Source organism: Pleurodeles waltl, chromosome 4_1, assembly GCF_031143425.1.
Source record: "Pleurodeles waltl isolate 20211129_DDA chromosome 4_1, aPleWal1.hap1.20221129, whole genome shotgun sequence".
In the NCBI taxonomy this organism is placed as follows: Eukaryota; Metazoa; Chordata; class Amphibia; order Caudata; family Salamandridae; genus Pleurodeles; species Pleurodeles waltl.
In genome coordinates, this window is record NC_090442.1 from 436,402,266 (window position 1) to 436,427,701 (window position 25,436).

The following is a 25,436-nucleotide window of genomic DNA, read 5'->3' on the forward strand; positions in this document are numbered from 1 at the left end:
CATGGATGGTCGTGGCTGTAGTGCAAAAAGTAGACCTGACTTTGTGAATGGTCGTCGCTCTTGCACGAAGATGCGGTCAGGCATTGCAGAGGGTCTCTGCTGAAGCTTTGCATTGGAGATCACCGCAGGCTGTTTTTGCTGTAGGGTGTCATGCAGATATTGTGCTGCAGGTTGTCACTGGTGGCCGCTGTAGCAGGAAGAATCGGGTTCACCGGAACTTCATGATGGCGGTTGTTAGGGGTGGCAGTCATGAAGAGCCCAAAACATCAGGATTTCACCCTTCTTTACTGAAGTGCACTCTGATGCCTCCCAAGGGTCCAAGACCTGAGGAAGGACATCCTGGAGATCAGAGAATCACTCTTGCAGAGGACAGCAGGGAGGAGACAGGTCCTGTTGCAGGTCAGGTCAGCTGGGTAGATGTAGGACATGTCTCTGGAGCTTATTATGTCCCTGTAATTCGCACAGCAGGCCAGACAGTTAGCCCTTGGTGTCACTCTGTTGGTTCTGCTTTCTAGGAGCCGGTCCAGGCTTCCTTTCTGAGGCAGCAGAGAAGCCCTTCCAGCAGCAGCATAGCAGTATAGCCGTTCTTCTGAGTCTTCCACAGGTCCACAAGTGATATGATGAGTGGCTTAGAGGGTCCAATATTTACACTTTGTGCCAGCTTTTGAAGTGAGGGACTCCCTATACTACCTCACAACTCCTTCTGGAAAGCTTTTCGTTCCCCTGGCAAGGTTTCAAGTATTCTAGGGTTACAAAGGCTGATGTCATGTTTCTTTGTGTGTGTGTGTTGCAGGCAATCCTTTGAAATGTAGGTGGGGCAGGGAACAGCTCTGCCCCAACCATCCTGACAAGATAGCCAATCCTGCCAACGCCTTGAACCGCTTGGTTTCACAGTCTGTGAGGGATACACAAAGGTCAACTGTCACACTACTCAGAGTCATGTGATCCAGGACATACAGCAGAAACCAAATGGTTAAGAAAATGAAATTACAACTTTCTAAAAGTGGCATATTCAGAATTACATAACATAACTTAACATGTGTATTTGTAAAGTGCACATTCACCCTGAAGGGTATCTTGGCACTGAATAACAGATGTTTATTGATACCAACTGTTGAACCTGTGACCATAAAGTCGAACATAGGTCCCTACAGTGGACGTATTAGTCCACTAAGCCACCAGACCTGGTTTCCAGTCCCAGAATTGTGACTTAAAATCCAACTTTGCCATTAAAGTGTATTTTAAATGACAATTTATTTGAGTGCAAACAACCTTATCTGCTCCCAAGCTTACGTTAACACTTATTAGGTGTAATAGGATAACCCAATGTTATTTTATTGGCGACACAAACCTTGCAACATTGCAAAACAACTTTAGGAGTTTTTCACTACAAGGGCATGTACAATTTAAACTCAGATGTCCTACTTTTTAAATACAATGCAGACTGTCCTATGAACCTTTACAGCCTACCTGAGGGGTGACACATGTAGTAAAAAGGAAGGTGTAGGCCTGGCAACATGTTTATTTTGCCAGGTTGAAATTGCACATTAAAGTGGCTCTACAGACTGCAGTGCCAGGCCTAAGACATGTTTTAAAAGGCTACTTTTGTGGGTGGCAAATTAGTGCTGCTTGTCCACTAGTAGCATTTAGGTTACTGGCCCTAGGTACATGCAATCCCATTTACTAGGGACTAACAAGTAAATTAAATGTGCCAATTAGGTGTAAGCCAGTTTCACCATGTTTTAAGGAGAGAACACAAGCACTGACTAGCAGAGGTAAAGTGCACAGAGCAATAAACTCACCAAAGGCAAATTCAGCAAACAGGAAGTTTGAAGGCAAAATGTTTGGGGTATTCCACGCTAAGGATGTCAGGTCTAAAAACCCAGGAATTTTAAATTCTTTACTCCCATGATAAGTTGCAAAACATTTGTGTTGTGCCTTTGCAGAAGGTGATCACATGCAGCGCTTTGAATGGTATTAATTTGCTGCAGAAGGACTGTCAACGAAAGAACTGTGGAAGAAGTACTTCTGAGAGGCCACATCCTCGGATGGAATTCAGAAGAGCAGAAGAGAGGAGATCATCCTAAAGAAGAGTCAAGTGAGTTGTTGTACACAATCTGCCAATGCATTCCAAAAGTACCAAGCATTCTGAACATTCATCAAAAAGTATCTCAGATATTGCTTAATGGATTGATTCAAAGGTCTGGTCTGTTCATTAGGTTGCAGTGACATCTGGTACACTTGAAGTGCCTAGTACCCACTCATGTAATCAGTTTTTTCCCAAAAAGATATTTAAATTGAGTTTGAATGTCCATGATGATGATTTAAAATGTTCTGCAGCCTAAATTTGGAATAAGTCAACCACCACACATGTCTTCTACTGGTACTGCAGCACACTCCCAGAGAAAACAATGGGGGCAGGGAATTAAAATATACCCCATACTCTTTTGTATTCGATACAGGCCACATAATGTAGCCACAGAACCAACCACTAGGGTCCCTCGCACTCTGTAGCCCAAGGGCACAAGCTCCAGCACCTGAAGTGATTGTATCAATGATGAGCTTTCCTGGGAGGGTTATAATATCAAGGCCTCCAAAGACGTATGATGAGTTTTCTCAAAACATTCTTGGGAGTGCTCCTGCATTTGCTGCCGGCCTCCACAACACTTGTGCCCAGTGCTAGTGATGACCCTGTCCCTCCGTGTGGCACCACAAATGAAAGGAAATATGCAATAGAGTCCTTGTGCTGCCCTCCTGTGGGAATCACTGTACAAGCCTCATCCCCATGGAGCCACAGTGCTGTGCAGGCTTCAGTGTGGGAAGCATGCATGATACTGAGGCACTATGGGAGGGAAACTAGCATGTGAAAATGTTTAAAAATGCAATGTGGGTTGTGTGTCTGTCAGGGTTGACCACATTTGGTGGGTTGGGTGCAGAGTCTGGCCAGAGGGCAGGTCCTGCAGCCAGACATACACTGTGCACAGTAAAAGGCTGTACAGCAGGGGATTGGTCACTCACAGCAGGCTTGGCTAGATGGCCTGGCCAAAAGGGAAGTTGGCTTACTAAGATAAAAACAAATCTGGAATTCGTTGAAATAAAACACAAAGGTAAAGTGATGCTATAGTAACGTATGGTAATAAGATCTTTCCATACATTAAAAAAACCCAGAAGTTCACAGAAAAAGCAACGGTTAAGGTGATGTATAAGTAGGTTTCAAAATTGGATAAAAACAATTGTTTAAAAAAGAAAAAAACCTTACAAGTTACCAGTTAAAGTTACAGGGTTAATTATAACTTGTGCCATCACTAAGCACTGCTTATGGCTTCACATACTGCATCACACATTAACTATTAATTGACACTGACATCATTAATGACCTCACTAATGAGATCATTCAGTCATTGTGACATCATCCTATAGGACTTGAAGTAATTCAACACACTACAACTCTTGAAGACTTCATACGACCTATAACTTTAGGTCAGGAGGTTTACAGGTATCTATTTGCTACTCAAAAGACATCTTCTGTCAAGCCCTATGCACAACCTTCCATTATTTAGTAAAATACACCACAGACATATCTGAGGTGGGTACAATAGCATTCAACCTTAGAGTCATGCTTACACCTACAGTGTGAGATAAACCCCCTCTAAGTGGAACACCCCTACATTTGACATTACTCAGAAATGTGTAATACCTCACAATCTTCAGACAGGTTCTTGAAGTAAACATCCACACCTTATAAACATCTTCACTACATAAATGTGTCTATAGCACTGTATTTCATTTGTTTAACATGGGGACGTGCCCAGATATCCACTGGTGGATAATCTGTTGTCAACAGAAGCATTGGCCTTTCTCAAATGACATCAATTATGTCATTTAAAATGTCATGAGAGATGTTATGTGCAAGGTAATAAGCAGTGCATGGCAGGGGCACAGCTTATTGTTAGTGCAATAAACTATAACTGGTGAATTTTAGTGTTATTTGGGTTTTTTAAACATTAATCTTTATTGATTTCAACACCTAACTATAACGTTAACCTTTTTTCCTAATCCTGCTCCACAAAGTCATAAAATCTGAGACCACACACAAGGGTAACTGTCCACATAGTTCCCTTACTTCTAGTTCAGTAACATTGGCATCCAGCATGTTTTTATTCTCGATGTATTGGATTTAGCATTCTGCTTTAAGCTATTAATTTCCTATAGCTAGATAACAATCACCACTGGTGCGGCAGTTTTGCATTTTCAATCAGCCTTTCTCCTCTTTTACTTCTGTCACTGTTCCTGAAGCTTTATTAAGTTATTGACGATACATTCTAGCAGGCGTTTGCATTTTTCACCATTATCTCACTATTTTGTTTGTGCAAGCTTGCAATATATATCAATACTATAATGCATTCGAGGTACTAAATTGCAAAATAACAAATCTAATGTCCCTTGTATGTTTTTCTATGAAGTATTGTCTGCAATGTAAGCAGAGGAACAGGCAAGTGCCCATCCAATACAGCGCATTGATGCCACTATATTCAAGAGAGCTTCCAAAGGCCGCTCACCTATCACAGGATTTTATGACCGTTCAGGCCAAGCTGAATGATGGCCGGCTGAAAAGGTCACAGACATTAGGAAGCTTAAAAATATACACTTTGCAAACATCACATACTGAAAGTGATTTTTCAAAGACAACAAATAAGAGTGCTGCTGCGCTAAAATACTCTAATCCAGAAATGATCTGCTTACTATTGAATTCCAATGGTAATTACAAAAATACATTTATCCATAGAATGAAAGCCAAACAAAACAGTATTGTTGAACCTCAGACTACACAAACAGTTACTGATACGGTAAATCAGTCTGATGGTTTGACTGAAGAGGTTATAATTATGTAAACAAGTAAGAACAACATTCCCACAGGACCAACAATGCAATCACGCTAAAGAGCCAGATAATAAACAAACCAGGGAAGTTAGAACACAACACAGTTCTCTACGTGAAGCTTTATGAGATTTTCAGGCATTTACACTGAGGAAAGCATGAAGGTATAAGGCAATTAGAATGCTACAGAAGCTAGCTTTGAAACAACTGTAATACCGATACTTGCTATTCATAGATTTCATCATAGTGAAACCAATAATTACTTTCTTGTCTTACCTATCAAGAGATGCAAGCATAGAGTTAACTTTCTTTTTTTTCGGGGTACCCTATATAGCCCCCTGGTCTTTGTCTCACTGACCTCCCCATTCTCTCTCGCCCTCTTTTTAATATCTGTTCCTTTTTCTTCCATTTCTTTTTTGCCTCTTTTTTTGGACCTGCTCCTATGGGAACATTCAGCCCTACTTCCCTTTATATTAGGAAAGCTCCACTTTTTCAATGACCGGTACGCAATCAACACAAGCCACTACATATAATATTTTTCAAACTATCAATTGTGGTCAATGCCCATGCAAATTTTCGGGTATTGAAGTGATGCATTTCAGTGACCACTTTAAGGAAGGTACGGAAGTATACAATAAACTTTGCACTGTATGATTTTCACTTGTTTATAATTGATTGCATCCATTAATTGTATAAAAAGGTAAGTACCAAAAAAGGGCACCATGTTTTGGGGTGGAATCTACAAGTTAAAATACATATAGCTGATAAATAAATAAATGGCAACTAAGCTATACACTTCAAGCTATACACTTTAAGCTATAAACTTGTGATGGTCCTTCCTTCCTACAACTGCCGTAAGTGTCTGGAGAAATGTAAAAATTACATCAACATTGTGGTTAATATTTAGTTCAAAAATAATTTTCTATTTAGGTTTGTGTGACCACCACACAACACCTGTGGAGGAATGAACGGTCTGCTCACAGAAGTGACAGCTATATGTGTGCTTACCTTGTGTTGTTTTGAAATGTTTACAATTGCTTTAAGTAGTGTAGTACCCCACACCTTCTGGAAGACTTAGTTAGATCTACCTAAGTGTGTGTAAGTGCCCAGATAAAAGAAGGGATTGTGTTCTCAAATCTGTAGTTGGTAACCTAGTTTACATTTTAATTTTACTTCTCTGACAATTATAAATCACACCTTCAATCCTCAGTAATCATAGCTGACGATTTAAAGAGACCATTTCTGCTAGAGGGATTTCTCCTCCCGACTCCGCCTACCTACTTGAAGATACTGTTGTAAATTAACAGTACCTAGCCAGGTCAAAGAACCATTCAATATGTATTGTATGGTTTATATAAAATGCATTGCTTTATTTGTTTTCCAGTACTTTATATAAAATGGCGAAAACACTTTAATATGAAACTGTTTTACCAAATCACTAACAAACTCTTTTTGTTGGGTGAGCAGACATTGATTTTCTTTGGGATTTTAGGTAACTGTAAGCATGGAACTTTTAAATCCAGAATCAGTAACACACAAAAACATAGTAAGTATCAAACAAGAGCAGAAATGGGAGTAATCATGCCAACTATAGCACAGCAGTCAGATGCCAAAGAGTAAAATATAAACACAGCAAACTCTACCTTGCATTCTGGACAACCATTACTTGGCTGCACGGACCCAATGACGAGACAGAAGCGTTTTAAATAGAGATGGTAAAGGAGAGGAAGCAGCAAGAGAGAAAACAAGAGGAGACAAAGACGGAAGACACAGCTTGTGAATATCAAAAGGACATTACACAGCATTAGAGATTTAAGTAACAGACATTAACAATGGTGAAACGGATTGAAATACGTTTGCCCCTTAAAAGTACAATGACAAAAACACATTTTGCAGCTCCTTTCCTTTTCAAAACATGAGAACATAAATGTTTTACCCATACCCACTTTTTTCAATCAAGAAAGTGAAGGTACTGCAGTACATCAAATATCATGTGTTTTTATTTAAGTGTATGCTACCTTAATCCCACTAGAGTGATCCAGTAAACTATCAGCCTCAACCACAATTGACACTTGTCACCTACTAACTATTGGCGAATGTTCCAAAACGGCAAGACTTTGGGGGTCATTCTGACCCCGGCGGGCGGCGGGAACCGCCAGAAGACCGTACCGGGGTCAAATGACCGCGGCGGTCATTCTGACTTTCCCGCTGGGCCGGCGGGCGACCGCCAGAAGGTCGCACGCAGCCCAGCGGGAAAGCCCCTTCTACAATGAAGCCGGCTCCGAATGGAGCAGGCGGAGTTGAAGGGGTGCGACGGGTGCAGTGGCACCCGTCGCGATTTTCAGTGTCTGCAAAGCAGACACTGAAAATCTTCATGGGGCCCTGTTAGGGGGCCCCTGCACTGCCCATGCCAGTGGCATGGGCAGTGCAGGGGCCCCCAGGGGCCCCACGACACCCGTTCCTGCCATCCTGTTCCTGGCGGTAAGAACCGCCAGGAACAGGATGGCGGGAAGGGGGTCGGAATCCCCATGGCGGCGCTGCAGAGGATTCCTATGGCCAGGGGAAAACCGTCGGAAAACCGCTGGTTTCCCTTTTCTGACCGCGGCTTTACCGCCGCGGTCAGAATTGGCCAGGAAGCACTGCCAGCCTGTTGGCGGTGCTTCCGCGGTCGTTGGCCCTGGCGGTCGATGACCGCCAGGGTCAGAATGACCCCCTTTGTCCTGTACAAATGCTTGGTACACCTCCCCAGAAGTTTCTCCACATAAAAATGTAGGGCCTCATTACGAAGTTGGCGGCCCATCTGCCAACACAACAGTGGGGAGGCGGCCCCCTACGTGGCAGCCTCCTCACCGCCAAAGAATGATGTTTCATCCAGGCTGGCCAGTGGAAACAGTGCAACAGCATTGGCTTCGGCTCTCAGAGAGAGCCGAGGCCAATGCCACCGCACACAGCACACTCTGAATGTGCACGCTCTGCCATGGTAGACAGTGTGCATTCCAAGTGTGCAGACAGGCGGGCCCCTGCACTGCCCACAACATGGCCGTGGGCAGTGCAGGGGCACCCCTGTCGGCCAAACTCTGGCTCTCTACCAGCCTTTTGACGGCGGTGACACTGACATGAAATGGCTGGCGGAAAGAAAAGTTGTGTTCAGAACGGCGGTGCCGAACTTGGCACTACCATGGTTGACCACAACTTTTATTGTCGCCACCTCGTCAGGATCTCTGATCCTGGCGGTGTCAGCGGTGTGCTGGTAGTCCAACCCTCAGCATCACAATGTGGAGGTCGGACTGCCAAGGTTGGGGCGGTCTGACCGACGTCGCGGGTACGGCGGTCATGGACTACTGTACTCATAACAAAACTCAGTCTTTTGAAAAGAAACCTTAATTTCTTTGTTACATGAGTATGTGTCAAATGTAATCTTTGATTCCCTCATGCAGGTGTTTCGTGGCAGATTTACTGACCTGAGGTTGAAATGTGTTAACTATACTATGGTAGTAACTAGATAAAAAAACACTACACTTTACAGCGTAAGGATAGCACAGATGACAAATCAGCTTCTCGCATTGTTCTGTATTAAATGTATTATAGGTTTTTAACGGTTTAATAGGCACTGCTTTTTTGGTATACATTGCTGAGTTGTTTTGATTGTTTGTGTTGCAAATGAAATCTTAAGCAAAATGTATTTTTATTGAACAGAATTATGGATTAGATAAAAAAAAAAAGCTTGTGATGGTCCTTCCTTCCTACAACTGCTGTAATTGTCTGGAGAAATGTACAAATTACATCTTTAAGGCAATCAACATTGTGGTTAATATTTAGTTCAAATTTTTTTTTCTATTTAGGTTCGTTATTTCATGAAATAAGATACTAAATGTTCCTGTACTACCACCCTAAAATTCTTTATATTTCAATATATTTCTTTGAAGCTTCAAATGTGAAGCAGAGATTCCAGAGATACAGGTTTGCAGTGCATGATGACATGCACTTTTTATTTTGCCCAAGCAAAAGCAAAACCCTGCTTAACTATAGGAGCTTTAAAAATAGAGAAAATGAATATAATGAAATTTGAGGGTCAGGAGACAAGAACATTAAAAATCATTTTTTTTTAATACACCTAAACCAATCTCTAAATAAAATATTTTACAAAGAAAAATAACTTTTGCAGTGGTATATTGATTGTGAAGCCGATAATCTAAAAATGTTTTAACAATAACGCAAAAAACATGTCATCTAATGATGCTATGATTTTAAAGACGATAAATCAAGAATGAAGATAAAATACTTTACTGCAGAGTTTGATTCCACTGTGATTATTGGTGCCTTTAAAAGGTCTTTTTTTTAGTATTAACCAATAACACTGTTAGGGTATCCAGTGCGTAGATTGAGAGAAGTTAGCAAGAGACAACCAATCTTCTGAATACGCAATACGCAGTTTCTCCGTAAAAGCAATATTTAGTCCATAACTCTGCACACAATGAACTAGGTCAGGAGGTAGAACTATAACAATTTTGTAAACCTTTCAACCCGCCCACTGACAAAATTTCCTGCCCTAAGCGTGATAAATTATCTCTATCATCCCATATATTAATTGCCTTACTGATATTCAGTACATTTTAGTATTATGACTCAATACATTTTAACAAGTATTTTAAATTAGTCTGGAGGTTATGGACTCAGTTTTTAAACATGAATACAGTACTTACCCTCTCCCTGGAAGAAGGTATACTTTCACAAAAGGGTCAGAATAACCGTTATTATCTCTGGGAATAAGGTTTCTTGCTTGAAGTATATGAATAATGAGGTTACCAACATGTTTGTCGTAGTTTATTTGAAGCTGAAAAAAATTGAATAGTTTTCTAGTAACCTTTACAGCATATTTAAATTTATAATTTATATTTATAATTAGCTCAATGGCACATACACCTTTAGTTTTAAACAGTCACAAAGGTATAAAAGTTACATAATGGGAAACTGTGTAATATGGTCTAATAATGTTGTTGAAGGCCGAGTTGTTTGCAAATGCCACTAGAACCCCGAAATGTGTTAAAGCACTTCAGTATACAATATGCTTTCTGCAGATTTTATCACAAACCTTACAAACATCCTTATGATTATAAGAACCTATATATTAATTTTAAGGAAAAAATAATGAGCACTTTACCTGGATTTCACCAGTGATTGGATGGGATGGTGCCTTTGTTACTTCAGCTGGCTACGGTAAAAAAATAAAATGTATATTATAACTCATTGTGCTCCAACGTTTGTAGTCTTGCATATACTTCATTCATATCCAGCTTAAATCATGCTGTGTATCCAACTCTTTGGGGATTCTGCAGTGAAGCATCATTGCTGATTTTAGTGAATAAGTAAGCCCTTGATGTGTGTTTCTGGGGAAAGATTGACAAATTATTTTGATTTTAAGTGATGATCAAAAGAGTTCCAAATGGATCCCTTAGAGGATGCCTTGCTGGATTTTCCTAAGATTGACAAGCAAACTTTCACTAGGCTGCCTTGCATATTAGGGATGATATGCACATAGATGTGACCTAATATGTGTCCAAAAGTCCTTTCCAATGTAGTAGTCATTTCAGCGTATTCATTTTTATCAACAGTTAATAGCATCTTATTTTCTTTATTTTATGCCGTGTGAGACGATAGTTACCCACATGCCATCATCACAGCATTTTTACTAACCTGAAACTGACAAATTTTCACAGCAACTGTGTGCTGTGCACAAATTGCACAGATTATTTTCTGCCTAATACATGTCTAAAGTGTATAGACTGCACACTACACTTTTTCTATTTCAGTGTTATAGAATAAAACTACTGTGGTAAGTATTCTATGTTAAGAATACTCTCTATGAAATGAGATGATAATACAATGCTGCAGAGGATTTGTTTCAAAGTTGAGAGCTAGAGCTCAAAAAGAGTAGAGGAGATGCCTATGGTGGCCAAGCTGTTTACTGACATTAAACCCATTTCATTGGTATACCTCATAACAACACCAAAATGGACAACCACCACCCTTCCACACCTACCAACTACCATCCAAGTATCATTAGCACAGTAGCAGAAGTCAACACATACTCACTGAGTAAGAAAAGGCAAGTGTAGCTGTGGGAATTTAGACTACAGGGCAATAACTACTGCTTTAAAAACAATCTTCAATTTTCTGGGAGCAAAAGAAGCCATTTCAGAATTCTGATACCATATGCAAATTTATTGAAGTAAATAACTGCCTTTGCAGAAACAATGTGGATCATTTTGACATGTGGAAACTTGAGGGAACCTCAAATATGGACATTTGCACAAAAGAAGGAAGTTTAAATATAGTGATGGCTGTTGTGATGAATGCACTTTCCCATTCTTCCTTTAAACATGGATTTTACACAATAGCAAATGTTACGTAGGGCATTCCTGTTTTGCTTTTTTGGTTTATCAGATAATATTAGTTACAGTTCTTCTCTCCATACCACAAAAAGAGGCTTCAACATTTATTAGTACCAGCAGTTGAACATTTGGAGCAGGATCCAATCAGAATTCTTCTTAACTAGGCTACAACTCACATTACAGTTCCCAAAAACCAGCATCCTCTGGTTGCCAGCTTCCTTTCTTTCCAGTGTGAAGGTGTGGTCAGGCCTGAACAATAGGTTTTAGGCTCTAGCCCCACCCATTTGTCTCCTCCATGCCTATGAAGGCTGCAGTAGTTTTGATATTTACTAGTAGGGGAGCAAGGCTTCCCTTAGAGGTATTGCAGCTTCTGTTTTTTCCTGATTCCAAGAATGTGTAAACGCTTTTCACATTTTTAATATAGGGTACAACAGCTCCACCTTTCTCAAAGTAGCCCCTATCCATTACAGAAGAGTGAGTGAGACCCAGCTGCCTTTGCGGCTTTGGTTGAGAGGGAGCGGAGATGCTAAAAGAATTATGACCCTTACCTAAAAGGTCATTACCTCTGGTAAGTTCTCTCCCATCATTACAGACCCTCAGATGCAAATCAGGGCCATAACTGTGGAAAGAGGGGTAATTGACAGCTGTTACTCTCTGCATGTGTGGATAATAAAACAAACAAGTATGACTCAACAAATTCTCTAAAATAAGTGGAGTTTTGCCTGTCTCAAGATGCGTCAAGAGTTCTATGGCACCTACTATTCTAATGTTTATGCAAAGTTGGACAATTTGAAACTGTCAGCTATACCTAATGAAGTCAGGCAATATGGCTTCCTTTTTGTCAGTCTTTTCCTTTTTGGGGCAACAGATGCTTCTGGGGTGGAGGTGCAAGGTTTGGGGGGGATTGGTTCTAGCAACGCTGGCCTTCTTTGTTTTCGACATGCAAGCATTTCAGTACCACACCGCCTACTTAGTTCAAACATGGCTCAGCCATTTAAGGTGGGTAGCCATGCCAGAGTATAAGGTTTTGACCCAGAATGTTAACAAGATGAACAACTGCATTAAGAGACGGGCAGTGCCTGGGTTCGCTAAATGACATTTCCCTGCCATCCTGTCATTGCAGGAAATACACCTACTAGGCAACAAAATGTCCATTCCTGGCCTGACGCAGGTCATCACAGAGTGTTCCACATGGGCTACATGCAAGGCTGCAGACGGGTTTCAGTCCTTCTTCACAATACCTTTCCATTAGTAATTTATTGTGTAAATATGTGCCCAATGGAAGATATGTGGCAACTGAGGGCATTCTAGAAGGTCAGGGGCAACCCTTGCTTAATGTGTATGTCCCCCCACAGCTTGCAGATCTAACCCTGGAGGCGCTCAAGATCTGCCTACTCCAACATGGGGCGCTTTTGGCTTAGGGGGGATTTTAACAGGGTCATGCAACCCTGTTGGGATTGCTCGGTTATAAATAGGAGATCAAATGAGAAAGCGACAGGGTGTGCTAAATGTGCTGCAGGTCTGGGCAATATTTAGCTAACATGGAACACCTCTGTGAGAAAGTACATGAATACCAATGCAGCCGACATATCCAGATCACATATAGACCTGTTCTTCATACCACCTCAGATCTGCTGAATACATTAGAGGCACACATTCTCCCACAGGACTCCTCCGCCCACTCCCCTATGATGCTTTATCTAGGGATCCCGAGGGGATGCGATTTGCCCACTTTGGCAAATTAACACATAGCATCTGGTGAACAGAGAATGCATCTGTTTCCTGGGCCAGCCGATACAAACATACTTTGAATTAAATGCAGAATCAGTAGACTCTCTAGGTATCCTGTGGGCAGAAGTGAAGGCTTAGATGAAAGGGTTTGCAAAAACATTAATCATGGGCAGGAACAGGAGGAGATCAAAGAGATGACCACCCTGCAGGACAAGGTTCTCTGCCTTTAAAGAATGGGGGCCCTTGATCCTAATAGCCTTGGTGGCTGCCAGCTCGACATCCACAGATCAACACTTTGACTGCTCTGCCTGGGTGATGCCAAAAATTGCTGGAGGGTCTCAACTAGGCGAGTCTATGAATGGGGTAACAAATCTGGCAAGTTACTTTACAGGCTGGCAACCCATGACTCGCTGTCCCGGGTGGTCCAAAAAGTGATAGCACCAGATGCATTGATCACTATGGAGGCCACATCCATTGCCAACTCTTTTGCGGAGTACTATAAGACCCTGTACACCAAATGCCTCAGACCAAAGAGAGACATTTCCTAGCCTCTTACTATAGATATCCCTTTGCCGACCCTTTCTGGGTCTGATAGATATAGTCTTGACTGCACTATAGAACAAGAGGAGCTGGAGGAGGCCTTTGAGGTTATGAATCCAGGTAAGACCCTGGGCCCACATGGCTTTCTCATTGAGTACTACCAGAAAATACATAAATACATGTCATGGCCTATGCTTTCCATGTTCAAAGAAGTGGTGCAAAAAGGGTGCTTTGCTTCTGATTTGGATCTGGGTACTATCGTAGCTCTTCACAAGGAGGGGGCACCACCCAACAATTGCTCATTCCACCACCCTATCTTCCTGATCAAGTCTGAATTGAAATTGTATGCCAACATTTTAGTGAATAAATGTACTGCGTTCCTCACAAAGCTTTTTCATCCTTACCAATGTGGATTAACCCCCAACTGTAGTACATGTCACTGCATTTGTAGAGTGTAGGTAGTGTTTGCACAATGTCACTGCATAACTGACCTGGCTGCACTTATGTCAATCGACTTTGAGAAAGCCTTTGACTTTCTAGTCTGGGGCATCCACATAGGGGTACTTGAATGTTTTGGATTCGGACCGCTATTTCTATTTTGTGTTCAGGTACTTTACTCCCACCCCAGGGTGCAGGCCAAGGTCAATGGGGTGTTGTAAGAAACCTTCTTGGTTTGGAGGGGTACTCAGCAGGGCTATCCTCTATTGCCCTTGCTATTTGCCCTGGCAAAAGAACCACTGGCGTCTAGGATTCCGTGTGATGCTCAGGTTTAGGAGTTTGGCCGGGAGGAAGGCAGGGATGATCGCTTCGCCCTTTGCGCAGATGAAGTCATACTATTTTTCTCACGATCAGATACGGGTCCTCAACTCTTCAATATTCTACATCAATATGGGCAGGCATCCGGTCTGGAGGTCAATTGTTCCTAATCCCTTTTCATCTCTTAGTCAGTGTTGTCCCTTAGACAGTCATGTGCTAGACTGGCAAGATAGAATGCCATGTCACAAACCCAGCTTCCAATACCTGGACATCCACAATTCTCTCGCCCTCTACCTCATATGGAATCTCAATATCAAATTCTCGGATGATCTCAGATCTCTCATGAGGGGTGTGCCTCCCACTTAACATCGTGGGCAGGGGTGCCCTGTTTAAGATGATGCTATTACAGTGGTTCATATCTGTCTCCTAGAAGGTCCCACTTTTGATACCTCTGAACTGGTTTTGCACTCTTGAAACCAGAATTTAAGGATTTCTCTGGGTGAACAGAGCCCCGCATGCAGTGCTTCACGAATGTGTAAAGGTTAATTATGAAGGGAGGCTATGGATGACTGATCTCCATAGATACAACTGCGCCTCACGGTGCCTGTCCTGAATGACTGGTTGCATGGGGGGTGGTCTGATCCTGCATTCCGCTTTGACACACCCTCCTTGGGAACTGAAATAATTCTAGCAATGCTGTATGACTCGCCGATCCCCACCACACTACCAACCATGACTAGGGTGGTGCTCCTTGGCTGGACGACAGCCAGCTCTGAACTGGGTGGGACAACAAGCTCAGGCTGGAGACATGCCTTTGAACAGATGGTGGGGCTAAAGGGCTTTGGGCCTTTGATCAAATAGGTATTTTTACACTGGGGGAAGGGTGGATGGGGTCTGCCATGAAATCCTTTGCAGAGCTGCAGATGATATTCCACCTTCACAAGTTCCAATTCTATTGGTATGTACAGCTCCACCATGCCCTAAACTCACAGAGGAACATATTAGAATAGGTGCCAGAGCTTAATCTGATGGAAGCCAAGATTCTAATGGGCCCTCTAGGAAAGGGCAGTATCTCCCGTAATTACACATCCTTAGTGCTTAACAAACCCAATCTCTTCCAGCCACTGAAAGAGAGATGGAAAAAAATGGGTGAGTCCACTACATGACAGTGACTGCAGAGAAGTCAGAATGGAAACCTGTGTGCTGGCCATATCTTCCTGCCTTTGGGTCATACAGCTAAAATACCTGCACATTACATACATGATGACCCTGAGGCTGTTTTAAATGCCCAGAGGCGAAGGGGGGTTTCTTCCATTAAGTATGACTGTGTACAAAGATCACCAGGTATTGGACAACTATCTTTCTATCTTTACAACCCTTTCTCGAGTATCGGGAACACAGATCAAACCTATACCCCATATTGCTCTTTTAGGAATATTAGAGGTAATGGGCGATCCCGGGGCAATTGCACTCTGGTGGGGTTGGGCACTATTCAGGCAAAATGTGACATTGTCTGCTGCTGGAAGTTCCCTGAATAACCTGCTGTAGTTGACTGGCATGCAGCCATAGGCTTGTGTGCGAAGTTGGAGGAGTCTAAATATGAGGCCAGAGGGTGTTCAAAAATGCACACAAAGGCCTGTGGCAAACGTTGTAGCTACTATAGACTAATGGGATAAGCCTCTTATGTGGACCACATAGATGTCAAGGTGGTAAGGTAATTGTATAATTATCTGCTCCCAGTGCTTGCATGGGTTTCTTTGCTAAAAAACTAATAAGGTTATTTTATAAAAATCAAAGAGTCAGAACTAAAGTACAGGAGCTCCTAAGACCAAACAATTCTTAATAGCCATGGAAGGCAGCACCTCATGGAGGAAAGCAACAGTATACAGTTTCTATTGAAAAGTAGACTACATGGCCAAGGGGTCAAAGCTGGGAAATTAACACCTGGCCAAATCTACAAACCCCTTTGGACATGTAGGCAAGATTATGCACAACTTTAGGTCAGTTAGAACAGATCATAGAGAAGTGTCAATAGAGGTTGCCTCTTATTATGAGTCCTTCTATGAAAATAGGGGTGATCCTAACAACCTATGACTAACCTCTTAGCTAGCAAACATTACACCTCCATACCTGTCTCTAAGAAAATACATATTAACCTCAAAATTACAGACGAGGAGGTGGGTGATGCTATTTCACAAGTGGCAGCTGGAAAAACTCCTGGGCTGAACGGCTTCTCAAAGGAATTATTGAGGCAGTTTTCCAGTATATTCTGTGTGCAAATACCCAATGTGTTTAAAAGGTCAACTGACCATGGTGTCCTCCCCTACCAGATATGAGGCATGCTGTGTTCACTGTCCTCCTGAAACCAGGCACATCTGTTAAGCTATGTTCATCTTATGGACAGGTGTCCTTAATTGTTACTTCCACATCCACAATCCCTTGTTCACATGGATCAGAATGGAACAAGTAGGGCAGGTCTTCTAGACATCATTTCCTATGGATACATGTTGGAAAGGGCCCTTTTTGCACGGTCATCCCCAGTCTTTTTGCCTCCTGCCTCCTATTTTTCTTGACCTGCTGCTGTTGGCTTTTGAACTCTGAGCCCTTTACCACTCCTAACCAGTGCTAAAGTGCATATGCTCTCTGTGTAAAATTGTATGTAATTGGTTTATCCATGATTGGCATATTTATTTTACTAGTAAGTCCCTAGTAAAGTGCACTACTGGCGCCAGGGCCTGTAAATCAAATGCGACTAGTGGGCCTGCAGCACTGGTTGTGCCACCCACATAATTAGCTCTGTAATCATGTCTCAAACCTGCCACTGCAGTGTCTGTGTGTGCAGTTTAACTGTAAATTCGACTTGGCAAATGTACCCACTTGCCAGGCCTAAACCTTCCCTTTTCTTACATGTCAGGCACCATTAAGGTATGCCCTAGGTATCCCAAAGGGCAGGGTGCAGTGTATGTTTAAGGTAGGACATATAGTAATGTGTTTTATATAACCTAACAGTGAAATATTGCTAAATTTGTTTGTCACTGTTGCAAGGCCTATCCCTCTCATAGGTTAACATGGGGGCTACCTTTAAATCTGATTAAAGTGTAGATTCCCTTTTGGAGTGGATGGACATGTGGAGTTTGGGGTCTCTGAGCTCACAATTTAAAAATACGTCTTTTATTAACGTTGATGTTAAGATTGTGCGTTTGAAAATGCCACTTTTAGAAAGTGAGCATTTTCTTGCTTATACCATTTCTGTGACTCTGCCTGTTTGTGGATTCCCTGTGTGAGTCAGTTTGACAGTTGGGCTGGTTGCACCTCACACTAGACAGTGACACAAAAGGAGCTGGGGTGTAGTCTGCATAACCTGATGAGCCATTTGTGCTAGGAGGGAGGGGAGGAGTGGTCACTCACACCTGAAAGGGCTGTGCCTGTCCTCACACAATGCCATCTCCGACCCCCTGGTGAGTGTCTGGGGCCTGCCCTGGGCAAGGCAGGATTTCACATTCAAAAGAGACTTTACTTTGAAGTAGGCCTACTTCAAAGGAGAAATTGGGTATAAGAAGGGCACCCAAAACCACAGACTTTAGATCACTTCTGGACATCAAGAGGAACCTCTGCCTGGAGAGGAGTTGAAGAGAAGTGCTGCCCTGCCTGTGACTGTGCTTTGTGGAGCTATCCTGCAGTTGCTGCTTCTGCCAGAGTAAGAGGGCAAAGACTGGACTTTGTGTGCCTTCCATCTTGTGAAGAAATCTCCAAGGGCTTGATTTAGAGCTTGCCTCCTGTTGTCTGAAGTCTCAGGGACAGCAAAGACTTCTCTCTGCCAGCACCTGGAGTCTCTGGAGAGACCCCTGCTCTAACAAGTGGTGCCCTATCCAGTCCCTGGGCCCTTGAAAGGAAAGCTGGTGGAAATCCAAGGAAATCGACTTCGGACCGACGCCGCTGCTGAATCCGGTGACGCCGCCTGCACCCGACTCCATGATCTTCGCTGGAACGTGACGACCTTCACAGGCCCGACATCGCTGCAGCCCCGCCAAAGTCCGCGACTCCATGGAAGTCGCCGCACCACGTCGTGACCGGTGCGGCTCGACGTGCGCGGATTCAATGTTTCGCACAGACGCCGCGATCCCCGACTTCGCGCATCGACTTGTTTTCACTCTTCACCAAAGGTACTGTACTTAGGGGTGTACGCGACTCTGTGTCCGGCTCCGCTGGTGTCGGTTTGTTGGGAACGACTCCGTCACGACGCCTTGTTAAAACCTCATCGAAGCATTTTGTGTTTCTAAGCGCTATTTTTGAGTTTAATCTTTAAAAAGTCAGAACTTGACTTGGGTATGTCGGATTTTTGTTGTTTTGGTCTTGTTTTGTTTAGATAAATATTTCCTATTTGTCTAAACTGGTTTGGTGTCATTGTGAAGTGTTTTCATTAAGTTACTGTGTGTTGGTACAAATACTTTACACCTAGCACTCTGAAGTTAAGCCTACTGCTCTGCCAAGCTATAAAGGGGGGTAAGCAGGGGTTAGCTGAGGGTGATTTTCTTTTACCCTGACTAGAGTGAGGGTCCTTGCTTGAACAGGGGGTAACCTGACTGTCAACCAAAGACCCCATTTCTAACAATACACAAAACTATTGTCTTGCCCTTCACCTGGCAGGGCCATTAGCCTTGTTTGTAGTGGATTTGGAGAAGGCCTTTTATTTTTGTGGGGTGCTTGACAAATTTGAAGTGGGCCATAGGTTCTATCATGCATTTACTTCTTATACAGCTTACAGAAGGCTACAGTCCAGGTTAATGTTATACTCTCTGCCACCTTCCTAACTGAAAGGGGAATCCATCAGGGGTGCCACCTGCCACCCATTATGTTATGTTCTTCTCTAAAATGCTTTGTATCCTTCACAGTTAACCAAGGTCTCATCTGTCTTTTAGATATTTAACACACTGCTCAAATGTTTTCTTTGGTCAAGTGGGCCCCAAGTTTAAATGTTTTAAGTCCCCGTATGATTGGGTCTGGGCCTACCAGACACTGTCTATTAATACAGAGCCTTGTACCTCCCAATCCTTAATATCTGGATTTACAGTTCACCTAATTATTCAACGTAAGCCACAGAACAGTGGGTTATGCGGGAAATATACTCTTCCATTATGTCTATGGGGGGCCAGGTCCCTCCAGACATGCCCAGAGATACGAGAATAATCATCCATTTTCGGAAGGAAACCTTACATACTATGCAGTGGGCAGACAAATTTATGGGTGAGAGCCCTCTGTGGGTCCGCATCTATTTGAGCCTGGTTGTCCACCCTTGAAGGCTTCACTCGCTGTGATGCAATTGGTTTATCCACTTTAAAGACCTGATCTCACAGTCACTTCAAAATGTAATTTGCAACATCACTTTCATTTTGAAAATCCCAGTTTTTTAAATATTTTAGGTGAGATATGCTCTCGTACCATTGCTATGCGATACCCAATTTTAATCCCCTTGAAGCTATGCTCATGTTCGGAACTCTCTGGAGAAAATGATCTCTAAATTATAACTCTAAACACATGACTGATTGAAGAGATACCATTGTGGAGCTCCCAGGGAGGTTGTCATCTCAGATAGATACCACGTGATTAAGTTAAATCTCAATACAGACTAAACTATGTGTGGGAACATCTTTGGAAGATGGGCCAGGAGGCCTCCACTCTTGCCACAGATATCACTGTGAGGATACCACATTCTTTCACAACAGAGAGTTGCTTTGCAATCCAGACCTTCTGAAAGGAGGTGTTTGTTCCACTGTCTTGGGTATTGAAGTGATTATTGAGATGTCAGTAGACAGAACAAGACCTTGATTCACCTTGGGCTGGTCACTGCATAAATGGACATTGCAGAACACTGGACGCCAGGTGCCCCCCCACACACCAAAACTTGCAGGGATGGATAAGTGGAATGAATAGGTGCATCTTTCTGTATGGACCCGTTCTGGAGACATGTTGTTCCCCCAGTAGCAGGTAGGATATGGGAGAAGTGGCAAGACGTATTTCCCTCAGGCCTACCTGTTTTAATATTGACATCCATGATATACCTGATCTCTGGAGTAAAATTTTAGATAAGCTGCTTGACAGCTACTGTATGTACCTACTTGCACAGTTGTTCTTCATTAAAGTAAATAGGAAAATAGCTGATAAAAATCTATATACAAAAATAAGTTTTCAAAGTGCACAGACAATAAATAAGCACAGTAAACAGTAAGGGCCACATGTAGCAACCCGTTTGTCGCAATCGTGGGTTTGGCATGCAGAAATGCATATTGCGAGTCGTTACCGACACGCAATATGCATTTGCGACTCGCAAATAGGAAGGGGTGTTCCCTTTCTATTTGCGAGTCGCTGTGGGATGCAATACCATTTGCGACCGCGTACGCGGTCGCAAATGGAGTCGCAGTTACCATCCACTTCAAGTGGATGGTAACCCACTCGCAAATTGGAAGGGGTCCCCATGGGACCCCTTCCAGTTTGTGACTGGACCCCAAAATATTTTTTCAGGGCAGGGAGTGGTCCAAGGGAAGGCTCCCTGCCCTGAAAAAATACCGAAACAAAAGGTTTCGTTTTTTATGCAGTGCAGCTCGTTTTCCTGTCAGGAAAACGGGCTACACTTCAAAAAAAAAAACTGCTTTATTTAAAAGCAGGTCGCGAACATGGAGGTCTGCTGACGTCAGCAGGCCTCCATGTTAGCGAGTGCCTATACTCGCATTGGGGCCACAATTTGCGACCCACCTCATGAATATTCATGAGGTGGGTCATTGCGACCCCATTGCGAGTCGCAGTCGGTGTCTGAGACACCGTACTGCATAGCAAATTGCGACTTGCTATTTGCGAGTCGGATGGACTCGCAAATTGCAAGTCGCAATTTTGCTTTTTGCTACATCTGGCCCTAAATCTTGTTCTATGCATCACTGAACAAACTTCTGAGGTGATAACAAAGAGCACCCATTCACTCAGCCTGTTGCTGACATGTTTGTGTCGCATTTGAAAGATGTGTAAATATGTTTTCTGGTTTGCAAAGGAAAATATATAGTACTGGCACACTGTTACCCCATTTGCCTGAGACATCTAATATGGACTTTATAATCAAACTCAAGACAGCCCCATCTACTACTGTGAATCTGCAGAAGGAAAATTAATGTTCACAGTAGACCAAAACTGCATTAGTAATTATGTCTCTCTCACAATGTTGTCATTTTTTAACTATTTAGGCTCTGTGCACTATCCCAGACATTAAGCAACTTGGTAACTAATCATAATGGTTGATTACTAACCTAGAATAACTTCTCCAGACAGCAACTGAGTTTTGAAATATGTTCTCGGTTTACCGCGATGTCAGAATCTTCCAAATGTTTGAATCTGTAGTAATTTGTGTTTTTGTACTCCTCTTTCAAATTAATGTTTACGTTGCACAAAACGTGATTTAAAAACCTCACTTTGCTCCAGGTAGAGTGCTAGAATAAAGTTTAGTTTAACAGGTTTTTATTAATGTCTGAACAATATGAAAAGAATCCAGACGCATGTACCAACGCTATTGTTCAGTTTACATCTTTCGTTCTTACAATGCCAGGGTCTTTAGGAGCACCAAACTTTATCAATATACCCCCTAATATGAGATTATTCTATTACAAGTGCGTTATTTCAGCATTAGTGGGGCTTTAGCCATAGTGGCAACGCTTTCACACAGTCCATATGTTGCATTTTTTTAGAAAGTGCGTGTGGGGATAAAGAACCATGTGTATGTAGTGATGTTATTTCATCAGGTACACAAAGAAATTATCTATTCGTCCCGAATGTTTGGTCTGCATTTGATTTCACGTATATTCAAAGTGTTTTTTTCGACTTTTCGTACTTTGTATAGAAAACATTAAGGGAAGCAAAAGATGAGAGCTTCAAGCGTTAACTATACACAACAGAGGGACTGATGTATGAACACCCATTCCCAAACAAGGATGTGCAGTTTGCACACCGACCGGTCTACAAATGGATATGCAGTTTGTGATGCAACATATTTACTAATATATTGCATCACAAATTGTTTATTTGCAGGAGGTCACAAAACAACCCACCATTTCCAAATGTGAAATATTTTTTTCAAGCAGCCCACTTCCTTTACAGGCAGGGTCAGACTGGCCGTAGTGGTCATCAGGCGTTTTCCCCATAGGCTGGAAGGTTGTGGGCCGGTTTGTCTGGGCTGGGGGCTCGTTTTGTTACTGGGGGGCCAGTTTCGGCTCCCAGTAACAAAGGAACAAAAGCGGCAGTGCTTTGTCACCTGTCCCATACCCCCCCACCCCCAAACACCCGACCTGGGAGCTGGTCTGACAAAATTGCCAGGGCTGCTTTGGGTTCTGAGTCCGGCCCTAATTAAAGGGAAAGGTGTTATATTTTAAATATATATAGACATACCCCAGTTTGGGACACACCAGGAGTTGGGGGGAGAGCAGGTAGTCGTGCTCAGGACCAATGCCTGCCTGCTGTCCCTTTAGCCACTCCATGTGATTCGGAAAGGGAACAGTGCCCTATTGGGAGAGCATTCTCTTTGCATGTTAGGGGCCAGATATATCAAAGGGTTTCATACATTCTGGGGGTCATTCTGACCTCGGCGGTAAAAGGCCCTTACCGCCGGTCAGAAGACCGCCATAACACCGCCGCGGCCGCGGTTAACCGCCACGGTCATTCTGACCCACAACGGCCAAACCTCCAAAATTCCGTCCTCCACTGCAGGCCGCCACATCAGCGGGCAGCGATAAACTGGAGATGACCAAACCTCCACCGTCACGCCAACAGAAATACGCCCATGCCATTACGACCCACGAATCCACACGGCGGTCATTCAAACGCGGTATTCCATTGGCGGTACACACCGCCGCGGTCAGAATACACACACATCACCAAAACACAGCCACATTGGACAATTTGAAATACACACACCTGATACACATACACACACCACTCCCACACAATCAACCAACTATAAAACACACACCCACATCACCCACAAACCCCTGCGACCAGAATTACTGAGAGAAGGAGAGAGAGACACAGCAGACAATCCAAAGCAAGACACACTGAGGCACACTACACCATCACACACACCACATAGTAGCACAAAGCACCACTCACCAACATACTTATCATCACATACACCACCCCACACCACACCCACACCACCCCATGGCACCCCAAAGGCACCCACGCTTTTCGGACCAAGAACTCCGGGTCATGGTGGAGGAAATCCTAAGAGTGGAACCCCAGCTCTTCGGCTCGCAGGTGCAGCACACCAGTATAGCTAGGAAGGCGGAGCTATGGCAGCGGATCGTGGACAGGGTCAACGCGGTGGGACAGCATCCCAGGAATAGGGAGGACATACGCAAAAGATGGAACGACCTACGGGGGAAGGTCCGATCGATGGTCTCCAGGCACAACATCGCGGTCCAGAAGACTGGCGGCGGACCCCCACCCACCCCTCCCGAATTCACATCGTGGGAGCAAGACGTCTTGAACATCCTGCATCCTCAGGGCCTCGCAGGAGTAGCCGGAGGAATGGACTCTGGTAAGTCCAATCTCAACTACTATATCCCCCCCACCCCACCAGCATGCCAACCCACACCCCCACCCTCACCCCCAACCCCCCAGCACACATCCTCCCTGACAATGTCTCACCAGCACAACCCACCCATCCCAACACCAACTCCTGCATGCCAACACAAATCATGGGCACCCATCACCTAAGCATGACCACTGCACTAACCCCCCCCCCTAACTACCCTCACAACACCTCCCTCAAGGGAATGCCTGCACTGGGGGACAAGGGCACCCATAACACGCACGCTATTGCACACACAGAAACAATAACCAAACTCTCTTACCCCATGCAGGACCCGAACGACAACACACCAGCCAGGAGGGTCCAGAAGTGTCCATCCCACCCCCGGAACAGGCCCACACTGAGGATAGCAGCTCTGTCGACAGTGAACCTGATGACCAGCCCGGACCATCGGGGACCTCTGGGCAGTCGGTTCCCCTCAGGCAGCCACAGGCCACACCAGACCCGACCCCCTCTGCCAACACCAGCACAGCTCCCACCCAGCGGGCCCATGCCTCTGTCTCTAGGACAGCTCAATCAGCGGTGTGTCCGCCACTACAGGGCACCCAGGCTAACCCAACACCCCAACAACAACAGGGACCTGGGGGCAGTGGTAGCGGGCACACCGTCCAGGGGACAGAGGCCGGGGGAAACCGGGCAGCTCGGAGGGCTGCTGTGCGACAGGGGGGGGAGGAGGGGCCCAGGGAACCCACTCTCCAAGAGGCCCTCACCACCATCATGGGGGCATACCACCACTCCCAAGAAACGATGGCGACGGTACTGGCCAGGTTCACTGAGATCCAGGCACAGCAGGAAGAACGCTACATGGGGTTCAGGGAGGAGCTGAGAATCATCGGGACCGCAATGGGGACCATCGTCCTGGCCCTCCACAGGATAGAGGACGCGTTGCGGGACCATGGTGCACCACACAGGGCCCCTGTCACTAGGCCGGACCAGGAACAGCCTACCACCTCCGCCGGCGCTAGTGGACAGGAGGTCCCAACACCTCGACAGCCCCCCAGAACCCCACCTCCTGCTGAAGAACAACCACCCCGTAAGAGGAGCCTGAGACCAAAAAAAAAGACAGAGTAGGATGTCAAGACCCCCGCCAGCAGGACATACCCCCTCAAGTCTTCCCACTGTCCCACATTGCCACCCTGTCCAACCATGAACTGCCTATGCTCCATCCTTCCACAGGCAAAAGAACAATGCACCTGTGAGACTGAGAACTGGACTCTGCCATGGATATTCCTCCACCCCCACCCATCACCCTTAGAATCACATGTACCGATATCTAGCACTGTAAATAAATCACATTTTGCACACAAATCTGTTTTGAGTCATGCTGTATTATTAACAAATGTATTACATATTACTGTTCAATTTCTGTTCTGTCAATTAGTCATGACAACATACCAATGTCAATACGCTGTATTTCATGTGCGAACCAAGCAGAAGTCAGGTACTGAGTCAGACAGCACTGAGAAGGGAAGGGAAAGGCAAAAATTAATGAAAAACATCTGTGGGGAACTACA

At 44.1% G+C, this 25,436-nt stretch overlaps 1 protein-coding gene across 8 annotated transcripts in view; it reads right to left on the reverse strand.

Annotated features, from left to right (window-relative positions):
- The window catches only part of PCLO (piccolo presynaptic cytomatrix protein), a 1,309,308-nt gene that overhangs the window by 389,883 nt on the left and 893,989 nt on the right, over positions 1-25,436 (reverse strand). For 5 of the 8 annotated variants that reach the window (XM_069228705.1, XM_069228700.1, XM_069228702.1 and 2 more), the window contains 3 exons: positions 10,040-10,090; positions 9,582-9,712; positions 6,522-6,548 (listed from right to left, as the gene is read on the reverse strand). In XM_069228705.1, the coding sequence (XP_069084806.1) occupies positions 6,522-6,548; positions 9,582-9,712; positions 10,040-10,090 (209 nt within the window). The remainder of the gene's footprint in view (positions 1-6,521; positions 6,549-9,581; positions 9,713-10,039; positions 10,091-25,436) is intronic. The other 3 variants (XM_069228704.1, XM_069228703.1, XM_069228701.1) reach the window with 1 other exon arrangement.